The 27440-nt window shown below is 37.8% G+C and overlaps 1 protein-coding gene across 1 annotated transcript in view; it reads right to left on the bottom strand.

Moving 5' to 3' along the window:
• Nkain3 (sodium/potassium transporting ATPase interacting 3) overlaps positions 1-27440 on the bottom strand; it is a 656444-nt gene that overhangs the window by 163055 nt on the left and 465949 nt on the right. The window contains exon 4 of the mRNA XM_045144576.1: positions 7729-7926. Coding sequence (XP_045000511.1) covers positions 7729-7926 — 198 coding nt within the window. The remainder of the gene's footprint in view (positions 1-7728; positions 7927-27440) is intronic.

Genomic DNA, 27440 nt, shown 5'->3' with positions numbered 1-27440 from the left:
GGAAGACTCTCTCCAGACTAAAAGATACCATACCAAAACCTTACTGGACATAAATGCTAACCCACATCCATCTGGATCTAACCAGAACAGAACAGTCACTGAAGGTCCCACAGTAGCCATCAGTTGCTATATCCACTAAAAACAAGACATCTACCCCAACATGGGCAAACCCAAATACAAAAAAACAATGAAGGAAAACAGGTCAAGAGATCTCCACCAAGAATGCCTAGCCCCACCATGGAGGTTTCCAATGAAGGACACACCAGACATAGAAGTACAAATTGAAAGGATGATAAGCTTATTAAACAAAGTTAATGAGACTCTGAACAAAAGGATTATAGAATTAGAAGAAAAGCACCCAAAAATAAACAATACCATAAATGTAATGCAACAGAACCATCAACTACAGTAGATCACTTTCATCACTTGTCTTAACATAATTTAAGAAAATCAGAGAGATCTAAATAGGCATATAAAAGAATTGAAGGTGAGTCAACAAATTGACTAATTCAACAATCATTTAATTAAGCTTAATGAGGACATGATAAAATGCAAGAATGAATTCCAAGAATCATCAAGAAAACTAAAACCTGGACCTGAAAATAGAACTCAATAAAAAGATGGATATAATGCAGAAGAATGAAATAATAAACAAAAATCAAATAGCACTTTTAAATGCCTACCTAGTAACCCTCACTGAGTAGATAATGTAGACGGCAGAATTTTAGAACTCAAAGACAAAACACAGAATACTGACCAGGAGTCCAAAAACTATGATAAATTTTAAAAAAACCATGGGAAAGATCTGAGTGGAATGTGGGACACCCTGAAAAGACCATCATGGGCATACAAGAAAGGGAAGAAATTCAGGCCAAAGGCATAGAGAACATCTACAACAAAATTACTGAAAAAAATTTCCTACTCTCACAAAAGACAGATCCCTCCAGATACAAGAAGCTCACAGAATACCAAATAGATAGGAACTAAGAAGAAAATATCCATGACACATCATAGCTAAGACTCTATACAACAAAATCAAAGAGAGAATATGAAAAGCAGCCATAGAGAAATAGCTCATTATATGCAAAGGTAAGCACATAAGAATTTCTTCTAATTTTTAAATGGAAACTCTAAAAGACAGAATAGCTTGAAACAGAGTACTTAAAAGTCTAAAAATTGGGCTGGAGAGATGGCTTAGCAGTTAAACACTTGCCTGTGAAGCCTAAGGACCACAGTTTGAGACTCGATTCCCCAGGACCCACGTTAGCCAGATGCACAAGGGGGCACACACATCTGGAGTTCATTTGCAGTGGCTGGAGGCCCTGGCACATCTATTCTCTCTCTCTCACTCTCGCTCTCTCTGTGTCTGTGGCTCTCAAATAAATAAATAAAAATAACCAAAAAAATTTAAAAAGTCTAAAAATCTATGGCTGCAAACCCCAACTCATGTACTCAGAAAAATTATCCCTCATGGGCTGGAGAGATGGCTTAGCGGTTAAGCGCTTGCCTGTGAAGCCTAAGAACCCTGGTTCGAGGCTTGGTTTCCCAGGTCCCACATTAGCCAGATGCACAAGGGGGCGCACGTGTCTGGAGTTCGTTTGCAGTGGCTGGAAGCCCTGGTGCGCCCATTCTCTCCCTCTCCCTCTATCTGTCTTTCTCTCTGTGTCTGTTGCTCTCAAATAAATAAATAAAAAATGAACAAAAAATATTTTTAAAAAAGGTGTAAAAAAATTATCCCTCATAATAGAAGGAGAAAAGAAAACTTTCTATGATAAAAAAAAAATGGCTCTATGAATATATAAGTACAAAGTCAACCCTCTGGAGAATACTTCAGGAATATTCCACACAGGAGAGTTGACAAGAGCCAGCAAGAGGAAGAAAAACAATAGACAAAATTCAAACACATATGAAAGTGGACAAAGCACTAAACCCTCAAAAACATTCAGCATGACAGGGATTAAATTGACCCTTACAGTTATAGCTTTAAAAATCAATGGTCTCAACTCCCTAATCAAACAACACAGGTTAATTGAGTGGATCAGAATAATAGATCCATCTATATGCTGCCTTTAGGAAATCCACCTCACTATTAAGGATACATACCTCCTCAGAGAGAAATGATGGAAAACAACTTTCCAAGTAAACAGAAATATGAAACAAGTGGGCATGGCTATACTTAAATATGACAAAATAGACTTCAAAAAATAACCAAAAATAGACAAAGAAGTCCACTTCTTACTGACAAAGGGAATGATCCGAAAAGATCCTATTACAACCATAAATTTATATGTCCAAAACACAGGTACACCACATTTTTAAATATTTATTTTCAAGCAGAGAGAGAGATACAAAGAGAGACAAAGAGAATTGGTGCCCTGGGTCCTCTAGCCAGTGGAAAAAAAACAAAAAAACAAAAAAACAACAACAACAAAAAAAAACAAAAAACTCCAGGTGCATGCTCTACCTTGTGCATCTGGCTTATGTGGGTAATGAGGATTTGAACTCTGGTTCTTAGACTTTGCAGGCATGTGCCTTAACTGCTATGCCATCTCTCCAGGCCCTGCACTATATTTAATAAAGCAAAATATACTTGACAACAAACCAGAAGAACATCCCAATACTATCATAGTAGGGTAATTCAATACCTCACTATCATCAATAGACAGGTCATTGAAGCAGAAAATCAATAGGGAAATAATGGAACTCAACTATGCTATAGACTAATTAGACCTAACAGACATCTATAGAACATCCTACACTAACTCCATACAATATAGACATTTTCAGCAGCTCAGGGAACCTTCTCCAAAATAGATCATATATTAGGGCATAAAGCAAGCCTCCACAAATTCAGGAAAACTGACATGACTCCTTGCAGTAATTGTGACCAAATGTATTAAAACTAGAAATCAACAGTAAGAGGAACAACAGACAACACACCAGATCATAGAGATGGGAAAACATGCTATTAAACAATGAATGGGTCAAGGGAGAAATTAAAAAGGAAATTGTCAAATTTCTAGAATGGAACAATAATGAAAATAACATATCAGAACATATGAAGCACAATGAAGGCAGTCCCAAGGGTGAAGTATGTATCACTAGACACCATTATAACAAAGACAGAGAAAGCTCAAACTAGTAACTTAACTGACCACCTAAAGGTGAAAGATAAGAACAACCCAACCCTAAGAATTCCAGACAGAAAGAAATAATTAAGATCCAAGCAGAAACTAATGAAGAGGAAATTCAGAAAATAATTAAAAAATTGATGAATCAAAGAGCTGGTTCTGTGAAAAAATAAACAGATTAATAACCCTCTGGTCAATTTGTTCAAAACAAATAATGAGAAGTCTCAAATTAACAAGATAAAAATTAAAATGTAGAGGTCACAACTGACACAAAGGAAACTGGAAGAAACATTAAGACATATTTCCAAAACTTCTATTCCACATAATTAGATACTTTGGAAAAAAATGGATGAATTCCTAAACAAATACCATTGCCCCAAACTAAGTATAGAACAGTTAAAATTCCCTCAAAAAACCTATTACATCCAATGAGATTGACAAGATAATTAAAAACCTCTCAACAACAAAAGTAATCCAGGACCTGATGGATTCTCAGTCAAATTCTACCAAGCCTTCATCAAATAGCTAAATCCACTTTTCCTGGAGTTATTTTACACAATTAGAAAAGAGGGAATGCTCACAAAATCCTTTTATGAAGCCAGCATTACTCTGATACCAAAACCAGACAGAGACACAGCAAGAAAAGAAAACTATAGGTGTATATTCCTGATGACCTTAGATTCAAAAATCCTTGATACAATCCTTGCAAACTGCATTCAAGTACAGCAAATTGGAAGCATTATCCACCCCAGTTAAGCAGGCTTCATCCCAGAGATGCAGGAATGGTTCAACATACGGAAATCCGTAAGTGTAAGACACCACATAAATAAACTTAAACACAAGAACCACATGATTATTTAAGAAGGTGCAGGCAGAGAAGGCCTTTGACAAAGTACAGTATCACTTCATGATCAAAACCCTGGAGAGACTAGGAATGGACGAACCATATTTCAACATAATAAAGGCAAGTTATAAAGCACCTGGGGTTTAAATCATACTAAATGGAGGATGACTTAAGGTGTTCCCATTAAGATAATGGACAAGACATGCATGCCCACTTTCACCACTACTCTTCAACATAGTTCTAGAAGTCTGAGCCCAAGCAACAAGATAAGCGAAAGGCAAAAATGGATACAAATTGGGAAGGAAGAACTAGACTTATTCACAGACAACATGATCCCATACATTAGCGACAAAAAAAAAAAACAAAACACCTCTACCAAAAAAACATCTACAGGTGATAAATTCCTTTAGCAAAGTGGAAGGATACAAAATTAATACACCAAAATTAGTATCTTTCCTTTATACTAAAGACAAATACGTGGAGAAAGAGATCAATGAGGTGTCTCTTTTCAATAGCCACAGAAAATGTTAAATATCTTGGAATATTGCTAACCCAGGAAGTGAAAGACCAATATAATGTAATCATAAAAACACTGAAGAATGAAATTATGGAGGACATGAGAAGATTGAAAGATCTCCCATGTTCCAGGATTGGCAGAATTAATATAGTAAAAATGGCCATGGTATGAAAAGCAATATAAAAGACTCAACAAAATATCACTAAAAAATTCTAGTATCTTTCTTCATAGAGATAGAAAAACTAGTGTCAAAATTCATGTGGATGTACAGAAGGCCTTGGCTCCAAAATTATCCTCACCAAAAGAAACACCTCTGGAAACATAATAATATGAGATTTTGCATTATACTATAAATCTATGGCAATAAAACAGCATAGTACTGACATAAAAATAGACTTATAGATTGATGGAACAGGATTGAAGACCAAGTCTTTAGTTCAAGCAAATAGAGCCACCTGATCTTCAACAAAGGAGCCAACAATGCACACTGCAGAAAAGATAGTATTCTCAGCAAAAGTGCTGGAGAAATTGAATAACCATATGTAGAAAAATGAATCTAGGGCTCGAGAGATGGCTTAGTGGTTAAGTGTTAGCCTGCAAAACAAAAGGACCCAGGTTCATTTCCCCAATAACAACATAAAGCTAGATGCACAAGGTGGTGCATGTGTCTGATGCTTGTTCGCAGTGGCTAGAGGCCCTGGTGTGATCATTCTCTATTTACCTCTTTCTTTCCTTTTCCCTCTCTCAAATAAATAAAATATATTTAAAAAGAAAAGAAAAATGATGGGCTGAAGTGATTGCTTAGTGGTTAAGCACTTGCCTGTGAAGCCTAAGGGCCCTGTTTCAAGGCTCAATTCCCCAGGACCCACGTTTAGCCAGATGCACAAGAGGACACACACATCTGGAGTTAGTTTGTAGTGGCACACCCATTCTTTCTCTCTCTCTGCCTCTTTCTTTCTCTGTTGCTCTCAAACAAATAAAGAAAAATAAGCAAAAAAAAAAAAAAAAAAGAAAGAAAGAAAAAGAAAAATGAATCTAGATCTGCTTCTCCTACCCTGTACAAAAATCAAGTCCAAGTGGATTATGGACCTTAATATAAGGTTAATGTAGAGTTGAAACTCTAAAACAACTAGAAGAAAAAATAGGAAGAACACACTCCAAGACATTTGAGTGAGGAAAGACTTCTTGAATAAAACTGCAATAGCCCAGGAACTTAAACAAACAATTAGTGGGATCTCATGAAACTATAAAGCTTTTGAGCAGACAGAAAAACCACAAACAGAGTCAACAGACAACTCATAGAATGGGAGAAAATCTTAGCTAGCTATACCTCTGATAGAGGCCTAATCTATAGAATCTACAAAAAAAAAAGTAACCTCAAAAAAGTAGGCAATAAAAATGCCAAACAATCTACTTAAAAATGAGGCAAAGAATTGAACAGAAAATTGTTATAGGAACAATACAAATGGCCATTATTCACTTAAGGAAATGTTCATCACCCTTAGCCACCAGGGAAATGAAAATTTAAAAAATACTCTGACTTTTCACCTTACTCTAGTCAGGTTGGAGATCATTAAAAATCAAACAACATATGTTGTAAAGACACATAAATATACATGGAGCATGATGATACTTTGTAAATAAGATTATAAAAACAAAATAACCTGGATTCCTGGCACATGTCTGAAAGGAAGTTTCTGTGACATGTGACATTGAAGTACATTTCCTTTATTTGAATTCAGTGTCAAATTCTTTTTTTTTTTTTGAACTAGAACACTAAAAGATCTTTAGCTTTTCCTTTATTCTAATTTTCAGCCTTTCTAGGAAATTGTAATTCAACTGTACACTAAATCATCATTTTAAAACTTGAATCCTGTAAGTTAACAATAATGAAAAGACTGAGACTATGATGGAATACTGCTACTCTGGTAGCCTTGGGTGAGCCATGCTTTCCAGTACTTTTGCCTTTCCAGAGGCTGCCCCACACTTCCATTCAGAGCTGGGTCATATGACCTGCAGTGGCCAATGGGACCATGGCAAACAATATTATGCAAGTGGAGGCTCAAGAAACACTTGTATTTACAGCCTTGCTGTAAGAGAGACAAGGATAGGAAGCTCTGTGGAGGAGAATAGGAGCCAACAGTGGCAGAGGCCTCCTTGGACATTTCAGTCTGCTTAGTACTCTGATTAGAAGCTTCACTTGAATGACTTGTACAAGAACTGCCCAGCTGAACTCTGGGCCACAAAACTCTATGGAACATATTGATATTGTTTTAAATAATTAAATATTGGATCCTTTTTAGTTCCAAAGTTCTTCACCTATATACTCTTCTTCAATTTCAAATATATTTATTTTTTGAGCCTTCACTTCTTATTCTAATTCTAACCAATTGAACAGAGAAGAATAAGATTATTAGTTTGTGTATGTTGTGATTGGTATGAGGTGTATTGTAATTTGACTCAAAATAAATGGCAAGTCCTTGGTGTGTCACAAAGACACATCATTCTTGATGTTATGCACTTTTAACGTTTTTTGTTTTTTGAGGAAGAGTTTCGGTCTAGGCCAGGCTGACCTGGAATTCCCTATGTAGTCTCAGGGTGGCCTCAAACTCGTGATGATTGTCTTACCTCTGCCTCCAAAGTGCTGGGATTAAAGGCGTGTGCCACCATGCCTGGCATGTTTTACATTTTTAAATAATACCACTACACACGTTGGTCAAAGTGGATAGGAGAGTCTGGTGGGAAGAAATCACCTTTAAAGTATTCCGGGCTCATATACTTTCTGTGCCCTAATCAAGGCAATTGTTTTCTCTGCTTGTCTGTAAGGAACTGTGCCTTCACACAAAATGTTAAGCAACAGTGCAGGGAGGTAGTTTTAAAGAAATTTAAAATGCAGGGTGCATTAAGCTGAGCAAGTCACTGGGTGCATGTTTCAATCCTTCTTACTCTGGAATTGATGGCATGAGAGGAGAGTGGATTAGCAGTACAGCTTGACATAGCTAATGCACAATGTACCACTTTGGTGATGGTGATATTACTTCACTAAACAGAAACCATGGCAACTATCTAAATAAAACATCTGGATAAAATAAGAAAAAAGTGATGCAACCAGCCATTAGGTATCATTAATGACACCATGATTACTGCTGTCTTCACTCCTAGTGTTTTCTGTGTGATTGTGAACTAGATAGTGGACAATGTCAACAAAGAGTCTTGATCATGAAAGTAAGACTTACAGAGAGCAGAATTTGAACAGCACTGTGGATGACTTCCAGGTACTGGAAGTCGACGACGCAGCCCGTGACTGAGACATACGTGTAATCGTCCACCATGCCATGGGCCGATGGAGGCAGCACTCTCCGGACACAGCCAGGCCCATGTTCCCTCCACCATGATCGATGTAAAGAGATGTTGAATGTCATCAGATCTGTATCCTATGTGATCAGGACACAAGAGAGCAAAAGAGAAAATGTCATTACATCATATCTTTGATTTTGACATGGTTGAGTTCTGGATTAATATAAGTGCTGACATAATTTTAATTTCAAATGGAAGTTAAAAAGGAAAAGCTCAAAACAGCTCTGCCTTCACTATTGGGCTACAGTCATCCAGCATAGAAATCCAGTCCTTTGAATAACATTAGCAAAATAAGGTTAGCCCATACAATAATCCAGAGTGAGACTCTCCTCATATGCTCATTTTAAATTTTGTTGCTACCTTTGAAACCTTAATTGCAGCATTGCTGTTGACACCACTACCAAAGGCTAACAAGTTCTGAGTGCTTCACTGAAGGTGAGAAATTGTTTTAGAGAACCCCAAATATTATGGCTTTTCCTGGATTCCATGGTACCTTCAGATACCTAAATTTATCTATGCTCAAGACTCTTATGTGGTGTAGTAGTTACATATAACCTATACAATTCTCCCATAAGTTTAAATCATCCCAAGATTATTTTAATACTTAATAAAATATAAATATCATGTTAATAGTTGTTTGTACATGTCCAGCATGGACATACTTTTTTCTTACTCTAATATTATAATACTTCAATGTTTTTAGTCATTGGTTGGATGAAACCCATGGATATTATAAGCTAATGGTTTAGCTCTTAATGATCATGTGCGCATGAATCTTAATTAAGTTTCAATATGATAAACAATTTCCCCCAAAAATTTATGTCCTAAGTCTTGGAATCTAAAATTTTAGTTTATTTGGCAATAATATTCTTTGCAGATGTGATTAGCTAAGCTGAGATATGTATGTGCACTCTGACTGCAATCACAGGCTCACATCGACTCTTTGTTATTAAAATAAAGTCTCATGTATCCAGGCAGGCTAGTCTTAAACTTGCTATGCAGCCACAACTGACCATTGATTCTTAACCCTCCGCCTCCACCTCCCATGTTCTGGCTTTATAGTCAGGCACCCCCATACCACACTCAGAAGCACATGCTTTCTTATTAGAGGAACATGAGAAATAAAGAGCAAAAGGCACTGTAATCAGGCAGGCAGATTTGTAAGCAGGAAAAGACAATGAAGAATTCACCTGCAAAGTCCAAGAGAATGCCTCGAGCTCAGCTCAGTATGAAACTCATTTCATACATTTGGCCCCAGGATTATGAGGCAAGAAATTTCTGTGGCTTAATCCACAAAATTTATACAATTTGTTACAGCAGACATATGAAAGTATTATAGGAAAAGAAAGCAAGTCATAGAGTGGTAAATTAATTGGCCCAAGGTAGCACCATCACTTGACAGCAAAGTGAGGAGTTGGTCTCAGGACTTCTACTTTTACTAATATCTTTCTGATATTTCCCTTTAGCTCATGTCTTGGCCTCCCAACCTCTAATCATGCTTCATATCCTGAAAGGAGCTAGGACCTTCTTCACCAAATATTTACACAAAATACCCCACAGTCAACCCAAACAATGAAGAAGCCACTCCTAATTTATTTATTTATTTATTTATTTTGTTTTTTCGAGGTAAGGTTTCACTGTAGCCCAGGCTGACCTCGATCAAATTCACTATGGAGTCTCATGGTGGCCTCGAACTCACAGCAATCCTCCTACCTCTGCCTCCTGAGTGTTGAGATTAAAGGCGTGCGCCACCATACCTGGCTGCTCCTTAATTGTTATTAATCAAAGTAAATCAAAATTTTTAGTGGAATAAACAGCCCAGGATTTTCTATCCTTATGAGATGATCTTTGTTATAGGTTGAGCATGTCTACATAAAAATCCCAAACTCGAAATGTTTCAAATCTGAAACATTTTAAATGGCAACTTTATGACATAAGTGGAAAATTCCACTGATGACTTCATGAAACAGGCTGCTGTCCAAAATTACCTAAAGGCTATGTGTGAAAGATACATACATGGAGTTCATTGGCTAGAAACGGGTCATTTCCCCAAGATATATAAGGTAATTAATTATGAATATTCCAAAACCCAAATAAACATCAACTGTGAAACATTTCTTGTCCCAAGCACATTGAATAAACAATGCTTAACCTGTATTTATGAAAAATCATATTTAAATTGACTAAGATCATAAGATTTGTGCTTCTGAGTTAGATGGTGGGGTAAAAACTATCTATGTGTGACCTGTAAGAGAAGAACCAGTACATGTGTGAGAGTACAGAGTGTGTTCTAAAGTCAGGAAGAGAACAAAACCTTTGAAAGTTTGCAGGACAGCTGAAAAGTGCAGAGAAAAGAGAAGGATGACACAGAAAAAAAAAAAAAAAAGAAGCTAGGTATAGCACATCTCCAGTGGGAGGAGAGGGAAAGAGAATGCCAGGCAGCCTGAACAGGGCCTGTTTCAGCCATAGACAAGCCCAGGCCTCTCCGAGGTCTCAAGTCCAGTTGTGGGCTTTGGTGACACACAGTGAGTCCTGAAGCAGCTCGTTTAGCAGCGAAGAGACATCTCATTTTGTCACTGTGCCTGTCTCAGAGGGCGCCATCTTGAAGGGTAACCTGTTGTTTGACAAAGCTGCACTGGGGCAGAGGATAGGACAGGACAGAGGACGCATATGGCATGTTTCGATGACCCCAAAAGAAGCTGTTTTAACACTTCCAGCTTTGTTTTTGTTTGTTTTTGCCTCTTGGGCTTGTTATTTTTCCTTTCTCCATGTTTAGTAGTATTTTTACCTTACTGTTTTTATTATCTTTTGTTTCATCCATACATTTATATAATTTTGTTAATATATGTTGTTTGCTTTATTTTTAATCTCTTTCTCTTTTTTGTATATCTTCTTTATCTCTCTCTCTCTCTCTCCCTCTCTCTCTCTTTTTACCTTTTTTTGAGAAAAGTTGTTATCCAGTAACCCAGGCAGGCCTTGAATTTATAGTAACCCAGCTATTTCAGCCTCCCAAGTACTGGGGTTTCAGGTATGAGACACAACTCTGGGACACTTCTAAGTTATTGGCATTGTGGTTGGAATTCTGGAAACACAGGACAGGCTGGTAGAAGATGGAGTGCTTCTGAATTTGAAAGAAGTCAGTGATGAAAGTAACCAGTGTGGAACGCTGAGCAAGCACAGTGGGATGGTGCTTTGATACTCTCCTGAAAGTGGAGAGTTAGGTGATTAGAAGTATGTCCAGTGCATAGTCATGGGCAAAGCTATTCTACGTGTTTAGATTTCCCTCAATTTAAGGAATGTAAAGCACTTTATAGTTGTGCTTCATATTCTATCAACAAATCAACATTTTACACTATTCTTTGGGTTGTTGGTTTGTTATTCAATTCCATTCAGAGTACCAGTACCTTATTGATAATAAAACATTTCACTTCATTTTTGGCAATTTTTTGATCTGCTACATGTATCGTTTGCAGTAACCCTCTAATGGGAAAATATTTCAGAAAACTAGTTGCTTTCACCAGTGATTTGGTTTAACACAAAGCAATTTTCCTGCAGACAAACTTCAAAGATGTATACTGATTACTACATTTCCTGGTCATCAGGTTTAATCTGCTACTGTCTGTCCTGATCACTATAGAAGAGTTGTGCATTTCTTCCAACTTAATACAATTCATTAGAGTTAGGATAAATTAGCAAGATCTCAAAATTCATAGCAGTTTCTATGTGTGAAGCATTTAAATCCAGTGACCTTGATTGCAGAATGTAAACTCTTTTTAATATGACTGTGACAAAAATTTATATTATACAAATAAAACACACATCAATGTATGAACTGATCATACATATTTGTTACACTCATAAAATCTCTCAGCATAGTACATACTTAATCATTAGAATTATAACTATTTATAAACTGTACTATTCTTTGCAATGAATGTATTAAAATTTGATAGTGAACATCAATATCATAATACTATACTTAAATTTCAGCCTTTGGTTTGCAATGAGAATAATTTTAAGCATGTATCTGATTTCTATGCCCTTGAGTACTAGATTTCAAACAAAATAATCATGAAACTCATTGCCATTCAGTTTCCTGTACAGGATATATCAGATGAAAGGAAATATAGCAAACTACAAAGATTTTTAGATAGATAAGTTCAAAAGATCACTTATTTTGTTGAAACTTCAGTTACCACATCAAGGCGTATAGTTTTGAAACATGTAGGTTAACACTGTATTATAAATAGTCTTAAAATATTTTGAATTTTTCAAATGTTGTTTCACTTTTTGTTCTTGGAATCTGAATGTTATGTGATGATTTAAGTGTGCCTGCTGAAGGAAGTTGTGGTAGTTTGAATGGATGCCTTCCAATTGATTCAGAAATTTTATTCAAGCTTGTAACTTGGTGTCACTGGGTGAGGCCTAGGGTCCAGCAGTAAAGTATGGGGTGAATTTAGAATTCCAGCCCAAGGATGTACAAGGTGCCCGAGGTTTGTCCGGAGTTCCTAAACTGTGCTTACCTGCCTATGCTGCTGGTGGCTTATGGCTTTTCTCTCTCTCTGCTTGGACCTGTGAAAGCAGGTCAGTTTCTTCTGCCATTATGGAACTTCCCTCTATCTTCAATCAATCCCTTCCTCCATAACTGTGCCTGGTTTGGAAGTTCATCTCAGTGACCTGAAGTAGACTACTTCAGAAGTCAACAAGTAATATAACTGTTAACTTTACCATCAATTTACAATCTAGAAAATATAAACATTAGAAATCAGATTTATGAAAAGTGTCTATGAAGGGTAGCAGAGCATGCTACTCTGAAACATGTCATTTTAGTATAAAGTGATTATTTAGAGCTAAAGACAAGTGAGAAAAAAATCTCTTTGTTCTATCCTTCTTTGCTTAAAACCAAGCCATAATTTACAAAGATGCCTCCTTTCCCCTTGGCCAGGGCAGGCAGAGGCTCATCCCTTAAACTGACTTCCCCAGTCTGACAGCAGACAGCAGATGGCATCTGAGCAATCGGCACAGTACTGACCACTGACCCCCTCCATTTCTCCCATGTCTAGTGTTCTCTAAAACACACTCTTTGCTAGCTGAGGATGATGTTTGAACCTGAATTCTGAGCCATCTCCAAGAATTATCCCTTCCCTGGGTGTCTCCCATGTATATGTGGAATGCACATGTCAGTACACTTGTGTCTTTTTTTTGTTGTTGTTAATCCCTAATTTAATGTAAAGGTCTCAACTAAGATCTCAGGATAGAAGTAAAATAGCATATCCTACCCCACATATGTGACACCAAAGATATTTATAGAACAGAGAAGAAAACAGCAAGAAGAAAGAAACCAGACAATGGAACCAAACAGAAGGCTGGATTGAGTGTGGTGAAGCTGTAGGGAGATCATCTGGCATGGTTTCATAAAGTTTTTGAGAGATTGTTTTAAGAAAATAACACCATGGCTTTTAGCATGAGCAAAGGGAGGAGCTGTTGATACAAAGAAGATCAAACAGGTTAACTATTTACTTATACAAAGTTGTAACTTAGAAACTTATTCCAGAGTATCTGCTTTTGGTCTAATATTTATTCAAGTAAATGTTAAATGTTTACCAGTCTTTCATTTTGTTACTCTAAATTTTATACTTGTTCCCATGCCATTAAAATATGTGAGTTCTAAAAAAGATTTCCAGAATCCTTAGAAATGTTGTTCACTAGCTCTGAATGCAGACATGCCTAGCCACGAAGTTATTCATACTAAATACATTCAAAGTATTAGCTTGTGTCTAAACAAATCCACCACTCATTTCTTTATGCAATGCTACTATGATATTTCTCATTAAACAAAGATCTAGTCTTTTTTCTCTTTGTCTTTTAATCGCACACACCTTTTGGTATGCATTTAATTTGATGTTGTTTTCTCTTTCTAGGCAGGCTCCCAGCTATCAAACGTGTTCATTTTTCCTTTCTTTTTAGTTGCAGCTCAAAGGATCTTTATTCATTTTAATTTAATTAACTTATTTATTTGCAAGTATAGTGTGAGAGAGAGGGAATAAAAAAGGGTAAATGAATATGTGCATAATAGGACCTCTTGCCCTGTGAACGAACTCCAGATGCATGCACCACTTTGTGCCTCTGGCTTTACAAGGGTACTGGGCAATTGAATCCAGGCTGTCAGACTTTGGAAGCAAGTGCCTTTAACCACTGAGCAATCTCTCCAGTCCCTCAAAGGATTTTTGAAGATATTTTCTGTTACATTTTCAGTTATTCATTTTTGTCTTTTCACATTATTTCATTAGGTGCCAGCCCATCTGGGAGTAAAATAGAATTTAACAAAAAAGTCCATATGTACTCACATGCACTGAAGATCAAGTAACTTGCTTAGCTTTAGGAAGTACTGGTGGGTTTATATATTAAAGAGAAAAGAATGCTTCAAAACAATGCTAAGTATTTGGAGATCTTAATACAAAAGCACGCTAATGCAAACATACTAGCAATTATTATTTCCCTACAATAAAAGCAGCTAACATAGAAAGGCCCACAACATATTCATGCTTCTTCTGGGAAGACTCTGCCCTACCTTGTTGCTTTTGGAATTCATTCTGCAAGTCTGTCATTCATCCTATGCCATTGGTGCTGTATATGAAGAGCAGTCTGCAACCCAGACATGGTGGTGCACACCACTAGTACCAATATCTGGGAGATTGGTAGTTCAAGGCCAGCTTGGGCCTACAGTGGACACTTTTTAATATATATCTGTTATTGACAACTTCTATACTACAGACAGTAAACCATGATATTTTCCTCCCATCCCTTCCCCCACTTTCTCCTTCATAACTCTGCTGTCAAAGCCACCCCCTCTCTCTATTAGTCTCTCTTTTAATTTGATGGTGGACCCTTTTTTTTTATAAGCCATTCTATAACGTGAGGGCTGACCATCAATCTTTGGATCTCTAATTTCTCATCTTTATAACTAGGTTTTGCTGAACTTTTATGTTTATTAAAAAATGCTCTATCATTGACCATAGACTTGATACATCCTTTATTTATTTACTTATTTATTTATTTATTTTGGTTTTTCAAGGTAGGGTCTCACTCTGGTCCAGGCTGACCTGGAACTAACTCTGTCATCTCAGGGTGGCCTTGAACTCATGGCAATCCTCCTACCTCTGCCTCCTGAGTGCTGGGATTAAAGGAGTGTGCCACCACGCCCGGCTACATCCTTTATTTTTTGTGGCCTGACCCCTTAGATGGACCACTTCATGATGCCATGAGGTTACTACATCCATTAATTAGTATGCACAGAGTTTCTAATATGAACTAGTATTGGCATTTCTGGATGGGCATAAGGGCTTTCTTCTCTGTTGTTGTGGATGCATATTCCAGAGGAGAGGGTGAGTCATAAGACAAATAAGTATGAAAACAGTCAGATACTGTACAAAGTAATATAAAGAAGAAAAGCTGCAGGAAAATGACAGGGGTGAGGAGCGGGATTACTGGGTGTAACATACCCAGGAAAGGCTTCTCTGAGAACTGAGCTGTGTACTAAGACCTATCCAGTGAAGAACTAGAGGTGAAGATCCAAGCGAAAGTGTTCCAAGCTAACAGACTGCAAATACCAAGTACTTAGTACTGAGATGGAAAAGGGCTTTGAAAATTTGGGGAACTGATGAAGGACACTCGTGCATGGAGGAAGCTGTGGTGAGGATGAGTAATCTAAGAGGAGACTGAGCACAGAGGAAACAAGTCCTGATATAAAATGTAGACTTAAGTTAAGCTGGGTAGTCTAATACTGATATCCCCTTATTTTTTTTTGTGCAAAAGATTACTTTTAAAGAATTATACAGAGAATGGATATGACTAGGCAAAAACAAAAGCTTGTTAAGTTGTGATGATACTAGGTAAGGTGAAAGATCTAGTAAAGAACATAATGTCCTGGCATATTTTAAGATTGTCACTTCCTCTCCTCTGAGAGTGGTACATGGAGAGTTTGCTCAGACATTTACTGCGAAAGTGTGGACCTTCAAAACCCATGAAGATATGGGCCTGTTCAGATGACTGAGTTGTTCCCTGGAGGATTTTTTTTTTCTTTATTAGTTATGTACATACTTATTGTATAAACAGTCATGTTGGTACCATCGCTAGCCTCCTCCCTGTCCTCCCCCCTCCAAAGGGACCCTCCTCATTAAGAATTGTGGGTCATGCACTGTGGGTGTAGCCATCAGTTATGGGGAAGAGGCAATGTCCCTGGAAGCTTCTAACTCACACACTTGTCCACAATAAGCTCTTACTAGTTTACCAGCATATAGCGGGTTCTCCCATTAAGGCTTTCTGCTCACCGAATTCCTGTTGCTGTATTGTGATTCTCTGTCTTCCCATCTTTCCAATTTAGAGCAGCAGTTTTCCTTATGATCTGGCTTACAAATCTAACAAGAGGTTTAAACTCTTCAGTTTGTGCATCTTTATATTTGCTCTTTGGAAGAGGAGTGACTTTCGCAACTCACATGCTGAATCAGAAACTAGCAATGTCCTTAAGGATTTCACACTGAAAACAATAATAATAAGCAGAATTACGGAAAATAAAATAAACTAGTGCTTAATGGAAAACACTGCATCTCTGAAGATGGTTAAAAAGTCTGGAGCATAGTAAAATCCTAATGTGTTGATGCCAATAAGGCAAGGCTTTCTTATTGCACTGATTTAAGGGGCTAACTTCCTTCAAGGGCTGACTGTGCCATTCCTTATTCTGCTCCTTTTGCCTCAGACTGTGACTCGATTTCCTTCTCTTCACCCTCTGTGCTCTGACCGTTGTGTTGTGAGCTTCACTCCACTTTCCAATTGATGGTTTCTAGCCTGTTGGTTTTCACTGCTTTAGGTCGATTTTCACGGAGCACTGACATTTACTTTCATCCCTCTTCTCTGATCCCTCTCTCTATACTAACCTCCTCTCTGTCAGATTCCATAGTTTGGCTGCTGTGATCAGTGCTTTAGGACCACCTTGAAGGGTGTAAGGAGGCATAGTGAAGTTATCAGAAATCTGCAATTTGCAGGGAGCTCTCTCTTTGTTCCCCTTCTCTTATCAGTGATTAACTTTCAGTGTATATCTGCTTCCCATGTTTTCTTTTGTATTGTTTGTTTGCCTTCTGAAGTATACATGGTCTTTTCACAGGACAGAACTGAATGTTCCTGAATAGAGCCTTTCTTCAAATACTTGAAATTTGAAATGATTTTTTGAAAGTGATGTTCTAAATATTATTACACATGCACAGGTATAATGTGCATTCATAATGTTTACATTTATGGTACATTAATATGATTTGTCTACATGCCATTTATTAAAATGACATGCATTTCATTTGTAATCTATGAATTTTAAGCATCTGTAGCTTACTTAGTTAATTACCATCCCATTCAACACATCTGGCTTGCCTGTCTTTGTGTTAATCAATAATTATCTGATTATAATGTTATGCCTTTTATGCTAATTAGGCTTTTGAGACCATACAATTGTTCTACCTCTACTACTTCACGCTTGTTCTAATGTGCTGCATTTATAGCTTAGTGTTCTCATAAATCATGCATATATTTCACTAACTGCACAAAAGTTCTTCTATTTATCTTTATTTTTGTTGCATTTACCACCTGTGAAGACTATCTTTGTTTACTTTCTCAGTTTAAGTAATGAAAAATTTCCCATTTGAGAAAAAGTTTAAATGTGACAGAATTTTTTAAAATAATACAATGTGATAGAATGTTTTGATTGTTACTTTAAAAATATTTTATTTATTTATTTTGTAGGAAAGAGAGGTAGAGAGAAGAAATGAGTATGCCAGGGCCTCCAGCCACTGCCAATGAACTCCAGATGCATGTGCCACCTCTTGAATCTGGCTTTAGGTGGCTACTGGGAAATTGAACCTAGGTTTTCAGGCTTTGTAAGAAAGTGTCTTTAACTACAGAGCAATCTCCCCAGCCTGGTTGTTCCTTTCTTAAAAAGATAGCTAGATAAATCGAATAATATTATTTTTATCTATAACACTACTGATATGTTTTAAAGTCCTCTGCTAAGGATGATTATTTTCTTAATTATTTTTAACTGAATTATGAAGTTTGCAAAGAAATCTACTTAATTAAAAACTTGGATATAGTCATACCTAGTTTGCAGATTTGTTTATTTATTTATTTTTTTTTTTAATTTTTATTAACATTTTCCATGATTATAAAATATATCCCATGGTAATTCCCTCCCTCCCCACCCCCACACTTTCCCGTTTGAAATTCCATTCTCAATCATATTACCTCCCCATTACAATCATTGTAATTACATATATACAATATCAACCTATTAAGTATCCTCCTCCCTTCCTTTCTCCACCCTTTATGTCTCCTTTTCAACTTACTGGCCTCTGCTACTAAGTATTTTCATTCTCACACAGAAGCCCAGTCATCTGTAGCTAGGATCCCCATATGAGGGAGAACATGTGGCGCTTGGCTTTCTGGGCCTGGGTTACCTGACTTAGTATAATACTTTCCAGGTCCATCCATTTTTCTGCAAATTTCATAACTTCATTTTTCTTTACCGCTGAGTAGAACTCCATTGTATAAATGTACCACATCTTCATTATCCACACATCTGTTGAGGGACATCTAGGCTGGTTCCATTTCCCAGCTATTATAAATTGAGCAGCAATAAACATGGTTGAGCATGTACTTCTAAGGAAATGAGATGAGTCCTTTGGATATATGCCTAGGAGTGCTATAGCTGGGTCATATGGTAGATCAATCTCTAGCTGCTTTAGGAACCTCCACACTGTTTTCCACAATGGCTGGACCAGATTGCATTCCCACCAGCAGTGCAAAAGGGTTCCTTTTTTTCCACATCCCCGCCAACATTTATGATCATTTGTTTTCATGATGGTGGCCAATCTGACAGGAGTGAGATGGAATCTCAATGTAGTTTTAATCTGCATTTCCCTGATGACTAGTGACGTAGAACATTTTTTTAGGTGCTTATATGCCATTCGTATTTCTTCCTTTGAGAACTCTCTATTTAGCTCCTTAGCCCATTTTTTGATTGGCCTGTTTGATTCCTTATTAGTTAACTTTTTGAGTTCTTTGTATATCCTAGATATTAATCCTTTATCAGATATATAGCTGGCGAAGATTTTTTCCCATTCTGTAGGTTGCCTCTTTGCTTTTTTCACTGTGTCCTTTGCGGTGCAAAATCTTTGTAATTTCATTAGGTCCCAGTGGTTAATCTGTGGTTTTATTGCCTGAGCAATTGGGGTTGTATTTAGAAAGTCTTTGCCAAGACCAATATGTTGGAGGGTTTCCCCTACTTTTTCCTCTAGCAGTTTCAAAGTTTCCGGTCTGATGTTAAGGTCTTTAATCCATTTGGACTTAATTCTTGTGCATGGCGAGAGAGAAGAATCTATTTTCATCCTTCTGCAGATATTTATCCAGTTTTCAAAACACCATTTGTTGAAGAGGCTGTCTCTTCTCCAATGAGTATTTTTGGCATTTTTATCGAATATCAGGTGGCTATAGCTACTTGGGCTTACATCTGGGTCCTCTATTCTGTTCCACTGATCTACATGTCTGTTTTTGTGCCAGTACCATGCTGTTTTTGTTACTATGGCTCTGTAGTATAGGTTAAAATCAGGTATGGTGATACCACCAGCCTCTTTTTTGTTGCTCAGTATTATTTTAGATATTCGAGGTTTTTTATGATTCCAAATGAATTTTTGGATTGTTTTTTCTATTTCCATGAAGAAAGCCTTTGGAATTTTGATAGGGATTGCATTAAATGTGTAGATTGCTTTAGGTAAGATTGCCATTTTCACGATATTGATTCTCCCAAGCCAGGAACAAGGGATGTTTCTCCACTTTCTAGTGTCTTCTGCAATTTCTCGCTTGAGTGTCTTAAAGTTCTCATTGTATAGATTCTTTACTTCCTTAGTTAGGTTTATTCCAAGGTATTTTATTTTTTTTGATGCAATTGTGAATGGGAGTGATTCTCTGATTTCATCCTCTGTGTGTTTGTTGTTAGCATATATGAAGGCTACTGATTTCTGTGTATTTATTTTGTATCCTGCTACATTGCTGTAGGTTTTGATTAGCTCTAACAGCTTGCTAGTAGAGTCTTTAGGGTCCTTTATGTATAGAATCATGTCATCTGCAAATAGTGATAACTTGATTTCTTCCTTTCCAATTTGTATCCCTTTTATGTGTGTCTCTTGCCTTATTGCTATGGCTAAGACTTCCAAAACTATATTAAATAGAAGTGGAGACAGTGGACACCCTTGTCTTGTTCCTGATTTTAGTGGAAAAGCTTCCAGTTTTCCCCCATTTAGTAATATGTTGGCTGTAGGCTTGTCATAAATAGCCTTTATTATATTGAGATATGTTCCTTCTATTCCCAGTCTCTGTAGGACTTTTATCATGAAGGGATGTTGGATTTTGTCAAATGCTTTCTCTGCATCTAATGAGATGATCATGTGATTTTTGTCCTTCAACCCATTTATGTAATGTATTACATTTATAGATTTGCGTATGTTGAACCATCCCTGCATCTCTGGGATAAAGCCTACTTGGTCAGGGTGAATGATCTTTTTGATATACTCTTGTATTCTGTTTGCCAATATTTTGTTGAGAATTTTTGCATCTATGTTCATGAGGGAGATTGGTCTGTAATTTTCTTTTTTTGTTCTATCTTTGCCTGGTTTTGGTATCAGGGTGATGCTGGCCTCATAGAAGGAGTTTGGTAGGATTCCTTCTTTTTCTATTTCCTGGAAAAGCTTAAGAAGCAATGGTGTTAGCTCTTCCTTAAAAGTCTGGTAAAATTCAGCAGTGAATCCATCCGGGCCTGGGCTTTTTTTAGTTGGGAGATTATTGATAACTGCTCGGATCTCCATGTTTGTTATAGGTCTATTTAAGTGATTAATCTCATTTTGATTTAATTTAGGTAGGTCATATAGATCAAGGAAATCATCCATTTCTTTCAGATTTTCATACTTTGTGGAGTATATGCTTTTATAGTATGTCCCTATAATTTTTTGAATTTCTCTGGAATCTGTTGTGATGTTACCTTGTTCATCTCTGATTTTATTAATTTGTGTCTCTTCTCTCTTTCTTTTGGTCAGATTTGCTAAGGGTTTATCAATCTTGTTTATCCTTTCAAAGAACCAACTCTTTGTTTCATTAATTCTTTGGATTGTTCTTTTTGTTTCTATTTCATTAATTTCTGCCCTAATCTTTATTATTTCTTCCCGTCTACTACTTTTTGGTTTGCCTTGTTCTTCTTTTTCCAAGGCTTTAAGGCGAAGCATTAGGTCGTTTACTTGCGACCTTTCTAATTTCTTAATATAGGCACTTAAGGCTATAAATTTACCTCTTAGAACTGCCTTCATTGTGTCCCAGAGATTTTGGTATGTTGTGTTCTCATTATCATTTGACTCTATAAATTTTTTGATTTCCTTTTTGATTTCTTCATTGACCCACTCATCATTTAGTAGTGTATTGTTTAGCTTCCATGATTTTGTGTATGCTCTGTAGCCTTTCTTGCTACTGATTTGTAGTTTAATTCCATTGTGGTCAGATAGAATGCAAGGAATTATTTCAATTTTCCTGAATTTGTTAAGATTTGCTTTGTGTCCTAATATATGGTCTATTTTAGAGAATGTTCCATGTGCTGCTGAAAAGAATGTATATTCTGCAGCCTTTGGATGAAATGTCCTGTATATATCTGTTAGGTCCATTCCTTCTATGACCTCATTTAGTCCAGATGCCTCTCTGTTTATTCTTTCCCTGGATGACCTGTCAATTGATGAGAGTGGGGTGTTAAAGTCACCCACCACCACCGTGTTTGGTGTTATCTGTGACCTTAGTTCTAATAGTGTTTGTTTGACGAATTTGGGAGCCCCCATGTTAGGTGCATATATGTTTAGGATTGTAATGTCCTCCTGTTGGAGTGTGCCCTTAATCAATATAAAGTGACCTTCCTTATCTTTTTTGACTAACTTCGGACTAAAGTCCACCCTGTCTGATATTAGGATAGCAACCCCTGCTTGTTTTCTAGGCCCATTTGCTTGAAACACCGTCTTCCAACCTTTCACCCTAAGATAATGTCTATCCTTTGTAGAAAGGTGAGTTTCTTGAAGACAACAAATTGTAGGATCCTGCTTTTTAACCCAGTCTGCAAATCTATGTCTTTTCGTTGGGGCATTGAGACCGTTGATATTAAGAGATATTATTGAAAGGTGTGTATTTATGTTTGCCATTTGTGTGTGTGTGTGTGTGTGTTACTTGTTCTACCTGTGCTCTCTTCTGTTAACTGGTATTTGAGTATGGCTGGTTTTTTCTAGGTTCCTTATATGTGTGCTTTTCCTTTTGTTCAGCATGGAGGATTCTATCAAGTATTTTCTGTAGAGCTGGTTTTGTCTTCAGATATTCCTTTAACCTGCTTTTGTCATGGAATGTCTTTATTTCTCCATCTATTTGGATGGATAACTTTGCAGGATAAAGTAACCTTGGTTGACAGTTGTTATCTTTCAGAACTTGGAATATATCACTCCAGGCCCTTCTGGCTTTAAAAGTTTGTGTTGAATAATCTGCTGTAATCCTGATGGGCTTGCTTTTGTAGGTAACTTGATTTTTCTCTCTAACTGCTTTCAATATTTTTTCTTTGGTTTGTGTATTTGGAAGTTTGAGTATAATGTGGCGAGGAGAGTTTCTTTCTGGGTTTTGTCTGGCTGGGGTTCTAAAGGCTTCCTGTATCTGTATTGGCACCTCTTTCCCAATTTGGGGAAAATTTTCCTCTATGATTTTGTTGAAGATGCCTACTATGCCTCTGGAGTGGAATTCTTCTCCTTCTACTATGCCCTGAATTCTTATATTGGATCTTTTCATAGTGTCCCGAATATCTTGAAATTCCCACTCGTACTTTTCTATAAGTTTGTCTTTCTCTTTGTTGGACTGCATTAGGTCTGCCACCTGATCTTCTAGCTTAGATATTCTGTCCTCTCCCTCATCCATCCTACTGGTGAGATTTTCTACAGAGTTTTTTATTTCATTAACTGTGTTCTTCATTGCTAATAATTCTGACTGGTTTTTCTTTATTATTTCTATTTCTCTATTTATGTCTTGTATTGCCTTCTTTATTTCATTAAATTGGTGTCCTGCCTCTTCTTTGATTCCTTTGATTTCCTCTTTGATTTCCTCTTTGATTTCTTCTTTGGTTGTATTCATGTGTTCTTTGACCTCTTTGAACATATTTATAATTATTCTTTTGAACTCTTTCTCAGGCATTTCCTCTAACTCTTTCTCACTGGAGGACATTTCTGATGCATTAATACTTTTAGGTGGATTTATATCGTCTTGCTTTTTAGTGTTTCTTGTGTTATAATGTATATATTTTTGCATCTTGGATTAAGTTAATGCTTGGATTTTCTAGCTAGCTGTGTATTCTTAGCTGTATCAATTGATTTGGTGTAAAATATTTTCAGGGTAGGACCTTAAGGTATTAGGTGTGGCTCTTAAGACTCTCAGAGTATCTACAAAGATGTTCTTAGGGGTTGAGTTTCCCTGCTATAGGAGTATTCAAGCAGGCTGAGTGGAATAATATACTGGTAGATTCTAAAATTTAGCTATACACTGTACCCATTCCATCAACAACAGCCCCGAGTATGTATGCAAGAGTAGTTATTATAATGACCAGATCCTCTATCAACAAAGAGGTTTAGATTTCTGGTCTGTTGAGGTATCCAAGTCAGCTTGTGACCAGGTGAGACCCTTCCCTGGTGCAATCCCAGTTACCTTGGGTGATTGTGGTCTCAGTCAAGTTGCTGCCTGGGTCGTCGGGCTGCTGTTCTGATTTCTGGAGCTGGGCACTTGCTTTTCCTACGGGGCAAACTGAGCCGCTGCCGCCTCTGCAGCTGTTGTAGGTGTCTCTGCCGGAGCCCCCACCACTGCTGAAGCTGCCGTTGTCGTGTCCACCGCTGCTGCTCACCCCGAAGCCGCTGCTGTCCTGGGTCCGCTGCTGCTGGGGCCACTGGTACCGGTGCTGGAGCCGCTGAAGTTGCTGCCAAATTCTGCTCCTGCTTGGGTCCCGCCGTCAGCCCAAGTTGGCGTGGCCGGGTCCCGGGCTGCTGCTGTGTTCGCTGGAGCTGGGTTCAGGCGGCAGGGGAGGGGAGGGAGCCGCGGCTGTTCTGGTTGTATCGTGTGCTTTTACCTCGCGGTCTGCTCCTCCCTCCGTTGCTCGCTGCCGCTCTCCCCTCACGTTTCCCGAGTTGCGGAGAGCGCGGTGTGAGGGGAAAATCCCGCACCTGGCTTGTCCTGAGGCTCGAGTCGAGAGACCGGCGGTTTTCTGCCGCTCCGCGGTTGCGGCGGGTAGCTGAGCCGCCCCGGAGCCGCTGTTCCCGGCTGTGCAGGCTCTGGATGCTCTATAACTCTTCCACTTCTCCGCTGCCGCCTCAACTTCCTATACACCTCACTTTTTAGTAAAAGTGTGTATTTTGCTGAGTTTATTTTGGTCTTTCCCCCCCCCCAGGCTGTTTTGGCGTGGTACCTACGCCGCCATCTTAACCGGAAGTCAGATTTGTTTATTTTTTTAAAAAATATTTTATTTTTATTTATTTGACAGAGAAAGAGGAAGGGAAAGACTGAGTGTTCCAGGGCCTCCAGCCACTGCAGATGTCCAGACACATGTGCCCCCTTGTGAACATGAGTCCTGGGGAATCAAATGTTGGTCCTTTGGCTTTGCAGGCAAATGCCTTAACTGCTAAGCCATCCCTCCAGCCCAGATTTGGTTATTCTTTTTACCAATATTAGCTCTATGTCTTTCATCTGAGCAAGGTAAAGTAAATAGCCAGGTAGCCAGAAAGTGTTATAAAGTACAATAAGCACCTAAAATAGCAAACATTGTTTTAACATTTTATTAGTTAATTATTTTCACAGAGAATGATAGTATAGGTCATTTCCTTAAAAAGTGTTTTCTGTGTATTACTCATGAGGATATCTTCTCTAGTGTTCTAAGAAATTCAGAGTGCTTCCAAACCTTTAATTCATTTATAATAGAAAATGAATTACTTCTTTCTTGCTAACTATGTTTAATTCCAATGACTTTTATTTCCTCAATTAAAGTAAGGTACTTTTAGCTTCTCTTTAATAAAAGCTGGATATAAGTTTTCAAAATAAAATTTTAAGTACTTCAATTAACATATCTTGAGGAGCCCATTTCTCCCATGAAGCATTGGAAAATGTTTGGTTATTTACCTGATAAATAGTGGCTACTATTAAAATGATACACCATTGTTTTGTCAAGAGCATTCTTAGCTACATTTTTGTAGGCATATACATGATCTCACATACCATCATCTAATTAGAAAGATTTTTACAGATTTGCCTCTAGTAATGAAACAAATCTTTCGTTGTTCTCTGAGGTTATTTCCAGGGAAAGACTTGGTCTTCCAAGTGGCTGCATCTTTCAGTGTCCAAGTGACAGCAATATGAGGTCACCATAAAGGAAGAGCACAGGAAAGAGCACATGGCAGGTGAGTGTACACCTAAAAGTTGAACATGGGTAAGGAAAGGGGAAGTTGACTTTTCAAAGACAAACCAACTTTCCTCATGTTGCAAAGTTCAGATAAGTTCTTACTGTCCTTTCTGTGAACTCTTCAAGGGATTCTGAAGCACTCATTGATCTCATTAGCTGAGACATGGAACCATTCATGAGACATGGAACCATTTATCTAGCTTGCTTTGCTTCCTCTTTGTATAAACACAGCCTCCAAACAGTATAGTTTTCCTCCTTATAAAAACAATAACAAAACACTATCCAGATACATCATTATTAATTAAAAAAATCTCTCGAGGCTACAATATTTCTGCCAAGGAATGCCTAATTTTTCCTTATTATTTTTTTAACCAGGAGGGCAGTTTATAGTCATTGTTCTCAAATTAGTACAGTACAAAATAGTTCATGTGTTCTTGGTTAGTACTTCATAAACTAAAATATATAATCTAACCCCATTAAATATATTGGGGAATCAGAATGAAATAGAGTTAATTTAATTCAGAACCATCAAGTGCCTTATACAGATTGGTATAGTCTGATGGTGATGGCTTAGAACATCTTGCCAAGTAATGATAAAGCCTTGTGACATCTTGTTTATTATTTAGGTTAAAAACTGTATGTCGGGAACTATGAGGATAGTGAGAGGCATCATGTATAAGCAAGATTTGCGAAGTGGGCACATAGTTCAGTTAGTAACTAGGATATGCCACTCAGTCTCCAAGGTGGCAAATTCCATCTGTCATGATCCAGTTCTTTTTGAAGGAATGAGATATGCAATTTTTGGGAAGTATGGTGCTGTTGCAGTTAATTTGAATACTTTTCAGAAATAGAAAACAAAACAAAACATTTTTTTCTTTTATTATCAACTTTCATATGTTTAAGTTTTGTTTTTTTTGTTAAGGTTGATATTTCTGGGGACATTTGGATAAAGAAGGTATGACAGCGCTCAAAGGCAGTGGTTGCCCAGCAGACCTAGTGAGTGAGACTTAAAAGGCCCAGCTTCCCTGGAGTTACTATCTTCCCATCAAGAGAAATAATAATTGTGGGAATGAACTGTGGGGGGGAAAAAAACTGTGGGAATACTTCTTATGGACCTTACAAATAACTTTTCTGAGATTATTGCTGTGAGATGCTAAATCCCTTACTTGTAACTTATCTTAAAGTTAATCTTACTACTGTGCAATCAATCCACTTGCTTAAAGCGTGTGACTAGGTTTCCTCTGACTTGGTGACTCTTGCCTGAACAGCAGAGATAACCATTATTGACCAACAATGTTTAGAGATGCTGACTGATCCTAAACTACAGTCTTTGGCCAATTTCCACAGTGACCTGGTTGAACTATGAGCTAAGAGCACGCATAATTGCATATAAAGTGCTGAACATAGCCTTGATGACACAGAGGTCAGTAAATAAGGGCCCCCATATCTGTTGAAGACAACAGCTGGACTTAATGTGACTGCAGTTGTGATCAGCGTTGTGTGTGTTCTGAATCAGCAGAGTCTAGCAGGTCATAACCCTATCCCTTCCTGTGTTGGGCCTTGAGAGGCCCGGGCGTGAGGTCTAGTGGAACTTCCTGAGCCTAGCTAAGTTTTGGGACCTGTCTCTGGCCAGCTAGGACTCCGCAAGACGCCTAATGGCTTCTGACCTGCCACCTTCATGTGGCAATTGTAATCACCATTTCAATAGTCACAGTTTACTATTGGCCCTTACCTCTCCACCCCGTCCTAAAATCCCCGCCTTCATCCCCAACATGATATGGGAAACGGCTCATAGCAATAAAGCGAGTTTTTTCTGTGAGTTCTTGCATCGACAAGACAAGACTCCCTACTCAGTGTGGTTTTTCTAGGTGGCCAGGAGAGGTTTCTGAGTCTCTGACGTTCATCATCCTTCTCAACCCCTAGGGAGGAACCAGCAGGCCTGGTCCTTCCCTCGGCACTATCTGTCCCAGCCAGTGGGCTGGCATCCCTGTAGCTAATGTTTCAGGATTATCCAAAGTCAAAACTTCCTTACCCTTTCATTCACTGTGCTAC

This window comes from Jaculus jaculus, chromosome 2 (genome assembly GCF_020740685.1).
Source record: "Jaculus jaculus isolate mJacJac1 chromosome 2, mJacJac1.mat.Y.cur, whole genome shotgun sequence".
Taxonomy (NCBI): domain Eukaryota; kingdom Metazoa; phylum Chordata; class Mammalia; order Rodentia; family Dipodidae; genus Jaculus; species Jaculus jaculus.
This window is presented reverse-complemented; position numbering and strand designations above follow the sequence as displayed.